The sequence below is a fragment of the Uranotaenia lowii genome, chromosome 1 (genome assembly GCF_029784155.1).
Source record: "Uranotaenia lowii strain MFRU-FL chromosome 1, ASM2978415v1, whole genome shotgun sequence".
Taxonomy (NCBI): domain Eukaryota; kingdom Metazoa; phylum Arthropoda; class Insecta; order Diptera; family Culicidae; genus Uranotaenia; species Uranotaenia lowii.
In genome coordinates, this window is record NC_073691.1 from 145,231,462 (window position 1) to 145,243,804 (window position 12,343).

Here is a 12,343-nt window from a genome sequence, read left to right on the forward strand (position 1 = left end):
CCAAATCTTTCGGTCATGTGATGTGACGCACAAAACACTGATTGCAAAGTTGAATCGACTAGTATTCCCGGCTTGGGCACTCGAGTGTATCGCGTCATATCCACTTCCTGGCAATGTTATACAAACCGTATGGAGCACATCTTTCAAATTTTCCTTTTTTTGCAAATTTAAGCTTTTTTTTCTTTAGATTTGAGCTTTCATCTCCTATGCTCTCAAGGCAAAAAAAAGCTTAAATCTGAGGAAAAAAAGCTTAAAAAGGAAATTCACCAACACTTAGTTAAAAGATGGGTCACACGATACATAGACAAATCCTGTATAGTTGCCGGGACCTAGTCATATCTAACCGACCGTCAGGCTTTCACCAGAATTCGAAACATGCGCTCACGCCTGGAGCTCCTCAAGGGAGCCATCTGGGACCCCTGCTGTTTCTTATCTTCGTGAATGACCTGTGCTCAAAACTTGAGTCCTATATACTCCTATACAGAGATCCATAACACTGTTGACTGTCTGGACCTTCAAGTTGACATCACTAGGCTAGATTAGTGGTGCCGCTAAACCGGAATGCTAGCAAACGATAAACAGTGCAAGATTATAAACTTTCTCGTGCAAGAAGAAATGGATCGTTTGATTATCAACCAACCAGAGTTAGGTTGGACAAATGTGAAGTATTGTCTTGACCTAGGAGTGAAGATCGACAACAGGCTCACATTTGGTGAACATGTCGAGCTTTCTTCTGCAAAAGGGTTTGCTGCTCTCGGATTCCTGCGTCGGAACACCATGAATTTTGTATTGAAAGCCATATACTGTGCTTCAGTACGTCGCATCATGGGCTCCAGCTCAGAGCACACAATGCCACATCGCCTTGAACGAGTTCATCGATGTTTCTTAAGATACGCTCTTCGGCGTCTTCCCTGGAATGACCCGATCTGTATGAGAATAGGTGTGCTTTGATATGGGGATTTTTTTTATTATCTGACAATTTGCGCCGGGGGTCTTCAGATTTTCCCCAAAATTGAAAATTTGGTTCGTTTTTGCGACTTAAAAACACATGTATTTTTTCAGATTTCTAACATTTTTATTTTTTGAGTTAGCATCGGTTTGATTTTTTTGTAAATAAAAAATAACCATTTTTCAAAGCTACATAACTCTGTTATTTTTCAACGGAAATTATTAAATAGCACATCAAAATGCATTGAAATTTTATCAGCTTTCCAAATAAAATAGTTGAAAAAAATTAAATAATGACCTTCATCATGAAAAGTTGTAAATAAACTTTAAATGGCATCTAAAAGTACCGTCTGCACCACCGAATATTTTGCAAAAAATACCATTGTATAGCTCAATTTATGATGCAACTTTCATCTGAAGACACCAAAGTGGGCCATCAACTCCTTGAAGAGTTATGAAAGAAATAATGACAATAAATCTCTTTTTTTGCAACGAAAACAAACAATGGTCGAACAACTGCACTCACATATGGAGGTAGCGCGCACTTCTAACAACATGGAAACAAAAGAACTTACCAAAGCAGGTAAAATACACTACTTTTTCGTGCTTCGTAGAGTGTTTGCAGCATAACTGTCTTTAAATTTTAACCAAAATTCTTAGTATCGTATTGTTAATATGATTTAACAAATAATGGGAATGTTGCTTTTACAACCTGGTCATATGCTATATAACTTAGTAACTTTTCGATCAAAGATCATTGTGAGGCATAATGAATGCCAATAGTAGAAGGTTCAGTCCCTGTATTTGGGATCACAAAAATGTGATTATAGAATGAAATATAGACGTGCTTTACATAGTTTTTATATCGGGAGCTAAGCACTGGACACCAAAACGTAGAAATAATCGAAGAGCTCAGTATGGCCAGCCCAGGCTGTAAAAAGCATCATCTCCATTGTTGGTAATATGGCATTGGAAATATGATACTTTTACCATATTCGTTTTCTCCATTCGCCCAGTTTTGAGGTTTACCATACTAGAACGAACATAATTCGTCGTCAGTGTTTTGCTATGTCGATCGCTCACAAACGAATCTTCATTGTTCCACCGTCCATTTTAAATCAAATCTGGGGAATTACGGATGCAAAACTGAGCGCATAAACTTCTAAAAATGACAGCAAAATTCGCAAAACTTGTTGTGACCTGGTGCAAAACTGGGTATAAACGAATACGTTATTAGATTTTTGGATATGACATGAAGTCAGTTTAGATGCAACACTCTACCGCCCCTTCTTTTTTTAACAGTCCCATATGCAAAAACAAGCAAGCGAAAAAATCAGCTTTTTCTGTTTTGGAAAAATTCTTAAATTGTGACCACCACTTTCATCACAAACGAAAATCGTTTCTTGGTTGTCATGATAAATCGTAAGACCAAATCTACTCGCATAACAGTCCCATACAGATAATTTTTTTCTCACCAAGCTACTTTCTTAGACTTAAATTTGATAATTTTCGAACTTCTTAATGCAATTTTCAGGAAAGAAACATACTTTTAGAAAAATATCGTAAATTCCACATTTTAAGTTGAATATTTTTACGATTTTGATTGCATCCGATAGTTTTTCGCTCAGAAAATCATTCCTAAGGAAGTCAGACCTGCCTTCGAAAACTAGTGTGCATCATTCGACATCAAGTGAGTTATATTTTTTTTTAAATGTTTCAAAGCAATAAATCAAAGATTATTTTGCCGAAAAAAGCATTGAAAAGTAACCAAATCTGAGGTATTTCACATATGGGACTGTTATTCGGGTATATTTCATATAGGACAGCCACAAATTGATATTTTTTTTCGGAATTTCTAGAACAAAACCTCTCTTTTTAGTGTTTTATTTTGAAGCCCTATGTTGACCTAAAATGACGAAAATTCATATGGGACTGTTATGTGAGTAGGGGAAGTCGACAAAGCACGAAAAAATAGTGTATTTTACCTGCTTTGATCAGTTCTTTTGTTTCCATGTTGTTAGAAGTGCGCGCTACCTCCATATGTGAGTGCAGTTGTTCGACCATTGTTTGTTTTTGATGCAAAAAAAGAAATTTATTGTCATTATTTCTTTCATAACTCTTCAAGGAGTTGATGGCCCACTTTGGTGTCTTGAGATGAAAGTTGCATCATAAATTGAGCTATACAATGGTATTTTTTGCAAAATATTCGGTGGTGCAGACGGTATTTTTAGACGCCATTTAAAGTTTATTTACAATTTTTCATGGTGAAGGTCATTATTTAATTTTTTTCAACTATTTTATTTGGAAAGCATTCATTGATAAAATTTCAATGCATTTTGATGTGCTATTTAATAATTTCCGTTGAAAAATAACCGAGTTATGTAGCTTTGAAATATGGTTATTTTTAATTTACAAAAAAATCAAACCGAAGCTAACTCAAAAAATATAAATGTTAGAAATCTGAAAAAATACATGTGTTTTTAAGTCGCAAAAATGAACCAAATTTTCAATTTTGAGGAAAATCTGAAGACCCCCGGCGCAAACCCGTCAGATAATAAAAAAAAATCTCCATATGCCAAACCTCACTCGAAAAGCATCGCATCGCAACTTCGGCAAGGTTTTATATTTGACACATTGACCAACCATATTGACTGTGCTTACCTTCTACAACATGTGAAAATTCATGTACCAACGAGAACACTACGACAACGTCAGTTTCTTCCAATATTGTAAATTTAGTTGAAATTTTTAGAAACGTCGCTGGTGAACTGGAAACAAAACACAGACTTCTGACAATGTAGTACTTCACTTTTTTTTGTCGGTAGTCTTTCGGAAGTCATCCATCGGCAATAAAACCAAAGACGAAATAAATTAAAAAAAAAATGTGCCGAACAGACATGAAATATGGTGGCAAAATATCACCGAACACTGGTTTTAGCTCATTTGTCTTGGCACTCTAGGATGCGCTCAAGGTCTGATTATAGGAGCCAATCTTTCCGTTGAAGCTGCTGTGCAGACCTGTCCGGAGGTCTGCAAGCCAGAAGCAATTTCGGTGAGCTACCCGATCTCGAACTACCGAGAGAACCATGCGCTACCAGACTAGCTCGCCTGCTGGCCGACTGATTGCCTGACTGACTCGCTGCACACTTGTGACGAATGACGCGGTATCGGGTTAATCCATTCTCACAGTTGCCTAAGTGGTTCTTCAATGTCACCTTTCGAAATTTTCCCAGCCACGCTGTTCAGTTGACTGTAAAATTGCTATTTTTTTTTTCAAAAGACTTCAAGATTGGAAATATCTCACTTATTAATTGGAAATAATTAATCTCAAATCATTCAAGATTATAAACCCAGTGAGCAAGCGTATATAAAATCTACCGGAAAGGCAACACTGCCTCTTGATTACCCTTCGGGAAGGATCTGTTCCCGGCTCCTTTCCCCAAAATCAGGGAAGTGGAATCCACCTAAAGCTAACGACGACGACGACGGTCAGCAGTTAAATTGAGAAAAAAAACAGGAAGTAGTCGACCGACGATGCCAATGCAGCAGAAGATGATATTCCGCTAGCTATTTTTTTTTTTGCTTTTCAATATTTTGTTTCAGAACCATCAACCAACACGTCCAAGACGTCGTCGGTCCTCGGGTTTTTTTTTTGCCAAATGGGTGCGTCGCGAGTGATGCGATGTGCCGAACTTTGGGGGGAGCTGAGCTGTGCCGAATCTGGTCGCGTCGCGTCGTGTCCTGTTGAAACGCGGTGTCACAACACGAGGTTCGGGATAGTTCCCGAACCCACCAGTTTCGGATGGGTGCCGTCGTTCCGGATCATAGAAGCAGGAGCAGGAAGAGTTTCCTAAAATGAGGCCGCTGAGATAAAAAAAAACGCGACGATGGAAAAACTATTTCCTGGTCCGGGTGGGTGGCCTATGGATTTTTTCCTTGCGGGAAGGGGTTGTGAATTGCATTTCTGGCTGGTAGTTTCGTCTGCTTTTCGGTGTCCTTGTGTTGGTGCCAGCAGAATAGTTGTGCTTAGTTTGGGTAGGAATGAGAAGGAATGTCTGTGTGTTTGCAACAACTATGGCTTTGGGGAATGCCGGAGACAGTCGGTTGGAGACAGGTGGAGGATCTGGGGTGTATATAATAACATTTGGGAGTTGCATTATATAGTTTTCTTCCTAGTTCCTGTGGCTCTAGTTTTTTGTGTACGTTTTACTTTTTCGCCTGTTTTTTTTTTGTGCCAGTTTGGCTCCTTTTGGCTTGGGATTTGGACGAACTGAGTTTTAGGAAAACGGTAGGGCGGCACAGATCCGGCCATGGAGAGGCGGCTTCGTCTGCCGCCGCATTGCCGACGTTCCTTGTTATCCTTCTGCTGGCTGGCTAGCTGACTAGGGATAGCTGGCTTCCTCCTGATGATGATGGTGTGCGGTGGTGTGCTGGTGCATGGCATTATTTGGTAAAGTTTTTCGGGATAGAGCAACAAGTGACTCTCCAGGATTCGGTCGGTCCTCGGTCGCTAGTTATCGAACAACAATGCTCGCTACAGGAACAACCCAGCAGCAGGTCCTCCAACCGTTAACCGGATAAGAGTTCTCTGTCGAAGCAACTGGTGGCAGTTCCGAAGAGACTGCAGTTCCGCGCAGTCAGTGAGATTTTTGGAAGATCCATTCCTCCAGGGAAAGAAGAAAAGAAATCATGTGCTGTTTTGTGAACCAGTGATTCATAACGGTGAACTCTGTATGCGAACAAAAAATCAAATCCTCTAGACTGGACCGTATCGGAAGGTGCGGTTCGTCAGCTGTTCGCCATCAATCACCCTTAAGAAGTATACCACCGAAAGGGAAAAATCGCTGCGGACGCAATCAAACGTGTGACGTGCTGCCCCTACACATATGCAAAAAGCGCGTGCCGCAATTTTCATTCGTCTAGGGGAGGAACTCCGACTCAAGTGCGTACATACAGACGACAGTTCAGTGCTAACTCATCCCCGCAGTTGAATTGATCAATCCAACCCACAACCGTCCACATAAGAAATCTTAAGAAAAAAAAAGGAAGAAATCCTGCAGAGACACTATGTTCTTCTACCCAGGCCCGACGATGCCGAATGCCTATCTAGACTACTCGGACCAGGACTTCCAGGAGGGTCCACCGCTAGTCCATCAGCTATTGCAGCAGCAGGCCATGCCAACCACTAATGATGGTAAGTACCTGGTAGCAGGCATTCTAGGAAGATGGCTCCCAACTTAAAAGTTATACAGTTAAAACTCAGCAGCAGCTCAGGACCGGATTTTCACTCTGAGGGTGGGGCGGAGCATTTTTTTTTTCTCGGGAAGCTTTTTAAAAAATTTTGAAAAATAAATTTAGTCTTATAACCATGCCTTGAGGTGGCTATTTTGTAAACGTTATTGAACCTTGCTTCCAACCAGTAATCTACAATATTTAAAATGTATTTGCAAAACTTCAGCCCAATCCAATATAAATTTAAGGTGTCCTATTTGTTTAGACAATTAAATTTGTAAGAAAGAAAGGAAAAAAACAATTTACGGGAAAACGCTATAACAAAATCTGGCTACACTGTTCAGCCGAATAAATTTTTTGTACCGTCAAAGTTATCTATTTAGTGACAACTTTGTTAAATCCTGATTGTACACAAAAAAAAAGTTTAAGGGATTTTAGTTAAGCATTAAGTTTATCATCTTCAAACAAAAATACACAAAATTATGCCAAAATTCCCGTTCTAAAGTGCTGCCAGAAAACTAAACAATTTCTTTATAGATCAAAATTGGAGAATAGAAATATTTTAGTTTCAAAAACTATTCTGAAACTTAACAAAGTATCATACAGAGAATCATCGATTAAGCAAATACGCTAATAAAATCCCGAATAGAATTTGGTTCAACAGTTTTCGTGAGCATTTTAATCTCTTGATAATGTAATTAATCCAAAACAAAATTTTGTCAGCTTTATTTTGGTCCAAAACTGATCCATGAATTTTTGCAGAGTTTTTAAGTAACGTTTACATGAGTAAATTTGAACTTTTTGGTTTGTATGGGAGTGGCAAAAAAGTTATTGGCCGTTAATAAAGAACAAAGTTGTTCAGCGGAAAATTTCCTTTAGGTAATTTATAAATTGGCACTAAACCGATCAGCTGGCTTGGTTCCACAGAAGAAACAAAAACGATATTGATTTTTCAGTACAAAATATTCAATTTTCCCATACAAACATAAAAGTACAATTTACTCATGTTAACGTTACTTAAAAATTCTGCAAAAAACCATGGATGAGTTTTGGACCAAAACGAAGCTTTTTATACCCCAGGGTTTGAGAAATTCAAAAATGACCCCAAATCGACTCAGTCTTTTGGTGTAAGATTCATAATTGGTTCTACTAAGTTCATGTTTTTCTTTTTTTTTTTTTCGTTTCCCAGCCAGATTGGAAAATTCTTTCAAATTTTAAGTGTCATCGTGTTGTTGTCAATAGAATTCTTTTTAATCGTTTTATCCAAGATCCAAGAAGTTTTAAATGTCTGATTAAAAAAGAAAAAAAAACTGAGTAAAAAAATCCAATCCAAAATTTTTAAGAATTAGATTCAATATTATTCATGTGTTTTTACCAAACTAATAATGTTTACCTGTCTTTTTTTAAATTAGGAAGTGCTCCAATTGAACCCTTGTAATTTCATGCTATCACTTGTTCAAGTTTTTGTTATTTTTTTTTTCTAGAATTAATTTTTTTTTTGAATAAATTAAAATCAACATTTTTAATAGGTGTTTACCCCTTGATATTTTAAAAATACTAAAAAAATTAAAATAACAAAAAAGGATAAATAGAAAAACAGTAATAAATGAAAAATTGAAGGTTTTCAAAAAATAACCATTAAATAAAAAATTGCAATCAGAAACAAATCCTGGGAGTGATTGCAATTGATTGATTGATTTGAAACACCAAAATTAAATTTAGTATGCAGCATTGTTAAAGAAAAATATGAACATAATAGACAAAATTCATAAGAAAATTCTATCATCGATAAATTTCAAATGGATATGTAACGACATATATTTCTGAAGAAAATTCAGCCTAATTAAAGAACCTAACATTTCAATAATTCTTGAACAACAGGGGGGAATTTTCTAAACGAACATACACATATATTTTTTTTTTTTTGCCAGGAATTTACCAAACATACACATAAAGGATCTCAGTGCAACTTCATGTTTCTTTGAAGAGATCTAATTTACTTAACTCTAAGGCGTACATTTTTCAAGGAAAGGATGGCAAGCATCTTACACATGCTAAAACCACTGACCTACAGCAAGTGTAATAGGTATGCCGTGACCGGATTTCGATTTCATGACCTCTTGCTTGGAAGGTTTGAACGCTATCCTCTAGATTACGGTTGACGACAAATTAGTAGGAGCTGTTCAAATGTTACGTTGCGCAATTTTCTACCATTTTCGACCACCTTTCCCTACTACGGAACACATACGTATCAAATTGTCTATTAAAAATACACCTAGCCAAACAAGTTGTTATACTAGACTGTGTCTATTTGGGGACATTTTTTAAATTCTAAAACCCTGAGGTCTCAAATGCTTCATTTTGGATCAAAACTGATCTATGATTTTTTGCAGAATTTTTAAGTAACGTTTACATGAGTAAATTTGAACTTTTAGGATTGTATTGAAAAATTGGATATTTTGTACTAAAAAGTCACCATCACTTTTGTTTCTTCTGTGGAAACTGTGTGAATGGATCAAATCAATACCGTGTCACTCACCACAAGCGTGCACGCAGCCAGTCATTCCTTGAGTCAGTCGACAAGCAGGCAATTCAGCCGAGTAGTGCGTGCGGTTCCCGCGGCGGCAAGTGATCCGATGGGCTACTAGTGCTACTTTCGGGCTTGGGAGCTCCGGACAGGTTCACACATTTGGCGACCGTGATAGGTGGTATCTCGTTATCTTGATAAAACGAGATATCATGTAAAAAAAAACGAATCGTAGCAAAAAGCAAACAAACGTGGTTAATGATTCACGATTAATTTATTTGCATCACACTTGATTGAAAATCCAGTAGTTTATAAATACCTATCGAAAATCAAGTGTGGAAAAACGAGTAATTCGAATACTCATTATGTGAAAAAAAAGTTAAAACAAAAAGCAACGATGTCGGAAGTCATCTAGCTTGATGTGGAAAAAAAGGAAACGTGCCACATATAATAATTTACTAGTTTTTTTTTGCGAATGAGCGGGCTATGAAATAATTCTGAAACTGGAATTGGTGAATTTAGTTTAATTGAAGTTCCGTTGAGAAGACAACATGGGAAAAAAATGAAATTTTAAGCGAGTCGTGAGGACAGCTTGACCATGTTCACAATTTCAAGTGAGTTGAGAGGACAGCTTGAAATTGGAAGGCGAATTGAGAGGACAGCCTGAACATATCGATTACAACTTCAAGCGGGTTGAGAGGAAATTGGAAATTGGAAGGCGGGTTGAGAGGACAGCCTGAACATATCGATAGAAATTCCAAGCGAGTTGAGAGGACAGCTTGAAACTGAAAGGCGTGTTGAGAGGACAGCCTGAACAAATCGATTACAACTTCAAGCGGGTTGAGAAGACAGCTTGAATTTGGAAGGCGAATTGTGAGGACAGCCTGAACATATCGATTACAACTTCAAGCGGGTTGAGAGGAAATTGGAAATTGGAAGACGGGTTGAGAGGACAGCCTGAACATATCGATAGAAAATGAAAATGAAAGGCGTGTTGAGAGGACAGCCTGAACTTATCAATACAAGTTTCAAGCGAGTTGAGAGGACAGCATGTAATTTAAAGGCGAGTTGAGAGGACAGCTTGGACGTATCAATAGAAATTGCAAGCGAGTTGAGAGGACAGCTTGATAATGGAAGGCGAATTGAGAGTAGAGAATACACTAAGGTTTTTTTTCGCGGTATGAATTCCGTCGTTAACGTATAGGACTTGGAATATTTTCTCTCAAAAAACGTGTTGATTCGCGAAAGCCGTGTAGCAGAATCATATCCATGGAAAAAACCGCGTAAAACTGTGCGTGTTTGTAAAACTAAGCAAAATCAAACCGCGTAAAAAAGACCTTAGTGTACTTTATCTTTGGAAACCAAGCGGGTTGGAAAGACAGCTTGCAAAAATAATAAATGGAAACACTTTGAACTTTGGCTTTCGATAAAATTGAAATTTAAATCGAGTCTAGAGGACTGCTTGATATTTAAAAATATTGAATCGAAATGACATTTTATTTATCTTTTCAAATTGAAAATCAAGCGGGTTGGGAGAACATCTTGAGGACAGATTCAACTACGAAGCGAGTCGAGAGGACAACTTGAAATGAGGAGAAAAAAAAGCGTGTTGATGGTACAGCTTGTAGATTGTTTGTGATAAGAATGAACCATCAACCGTGGCGAGATGTCTGCTCAAATAAGGACAGTTATCTCATTTAAGGAATCAATTGGAATTAAATAGCTTGGGATAAGAACAAATGATGAAAAAAATGTAGAATGTGAGTCGAGTGGAAAATTTGAAGGTGAATAGAATACTTTGACAGAATGTTGAGAGAACAGTTTCAGTTTCTTATAAAATAAACTAGCTCCCATACGAACTCCGTTTCGCTTTTGAACTTGGAATATGTCATGAACAGTTTGTATGAAAGTCAATTGCAAGCATTTCCAGATGCACTTCCAAATTCATTGTTTAGTAATAATTGCAAAAATATTGGACAATTACTTTTTCTGTCGTCTGCTACTAAATTTGAAATCAGGAATCAATTGACCGTGCCAAAAATCCCCGTGTATAAATTTTGACTCGATCGTTGCATAACAACGCTCTTATTGCCAAAAAGTTAAACCCTTTCGGTGGCATAACATAACTCTCTTTGATACCTGAAATTGATTGCCCTTCCCTCAAAACTCCCGTGTGCAAATTTTCAAAGCAATCTATTACATAATTACGTCAGTATTGCTATAAACAGTGAACATTAATTAACATGGACGACCCTTTCGTCGACCCCTGGCAAAACATTTGACATCTGAAATCGGTTGCTCGTCCACGGAACTTACCGTGTGCTAACTTTCATTGCAAGCCAATGTCAAATAACGACAATATTGCAAAAATATTGAACGGGTAATATGGACGACCCCCTTTGCCGGCCCCTTACACTGAATTTGATACCTGAAATCCATTGCTCGTCCCTCAAAACTCTCGTGTACCAAATTTCATCTGAATCCTATGTATAACAACGACAATATCGCATAAACAGTGAATAGTTAATATGGACGACACCCTTGGTCGACCCCTGTTTTTAATTTGGATAAGTGAAATCAATTTGTTGTCCCTAATAACTCCTATGTGCAAATTTTCATCCCAATCCGATGTATAAAAACGTCAATATCACTAAGATATTGAAAATTTGATATGGACGACCCCTTTTGCCGGCCCTTTACACTGAATTTGATACCTCGAATCGATTGCACGTCACTCAAGACTATCGTGTATCAATTTTCAGCTGAATACGATGTATAATAAGATCAATATCGCAAAAACAGCGAACATTTAATATGGACGACCCCTTTGGCTGACCCCTTACATACATCTTGACACCTGAAATCGATTGCTCGTCTTTCAAAACACTCATGTGCAAGTTTTCAACACGATCCGACGAAAAGTAACGTCAATATCGCGAAAACAATATTTGTCTTGTATGGACGACCCCCTTCAGAAGGGGTCGTTCAAAAATCTGAAAACATTTTTCATCATTCCTGGTCCGAATGAGCATGCATGCCAAATTTCAGACCTCTTGCTCTTAAGACGGCTGAGTCTATAGAGGACAAACAAACAAACAAACATACAGAAATTGCTTTTTATATATACCTATAGATAATCAAACAAGTTGTGAGATGAGAGTAACCAGTGATAAAAGTCGAGAAATAATTGTTCAAATCAGGAACATAATTTAAAATATGTGTTAACATTAAACATTAAATTAAAATAATTTAAAATAAGAAACATGAATGATAAAATATGAAATATTGGTTTCCTCAATTCAGCTTGGAGATCGAACGAGTAAGCGTTGATTTATTGCACCGTTTTATTGATTATATGTTAACCGTGTATCAAATTTGTAAAACGGCAACAATAGTCCTATTTGCCGCTGGTAGTATTCGTGATAATATGCTGGTTGTTTCACCAAGCCTTTTCAGTTTTGGGACAATTAACCTCAAAAACGAATATGTGTGTCGACCGGCTGTTCGTTTTTTGTACCGAGAGTTTTTGAGATTAATTGTCCCGTCTCATCTGTACACGCTCAGCAAGTGTGCGTAAGAAATGTCAAAAACAACTCTATAAACATTTATGCAAAATATAAACAAACATGACTAAGC

At 37.5% G+C, this 12,343-nt stretch overlaps 1 protein-coding gene across 2 annotated transcripts in view; it reads left to right on the plus strand.

Annotated features, from left to right (window-relative positions):
• Positions 1–12,343, plus strand: part of LOC129740396 (mushroom body large-type Kenyon cell-specific protein 1) — a 532,001-nt gene that overhangs the window by 244,702 nt on the left and 274,956 nt on the right. The window contains exon 1 of one of the 2 annotated variants that reach the window (XM_055732053.1): positions 5,529–6,142. The exons of the other annotated variant lie outside the window; for it this stretch is intronic. Coding sequence (XP_055588028.1) covers positions 6,016–6,142 — 127 coding nt within the window. The 5' untranslated portion in view covers positions 5,529–6,015. Of the gene's footprint in view, positions 1–5,528; positions 6,143–12,343 lie in introns of those variants that run through there. 2 annotated transcript variants of the gene reach the window in all.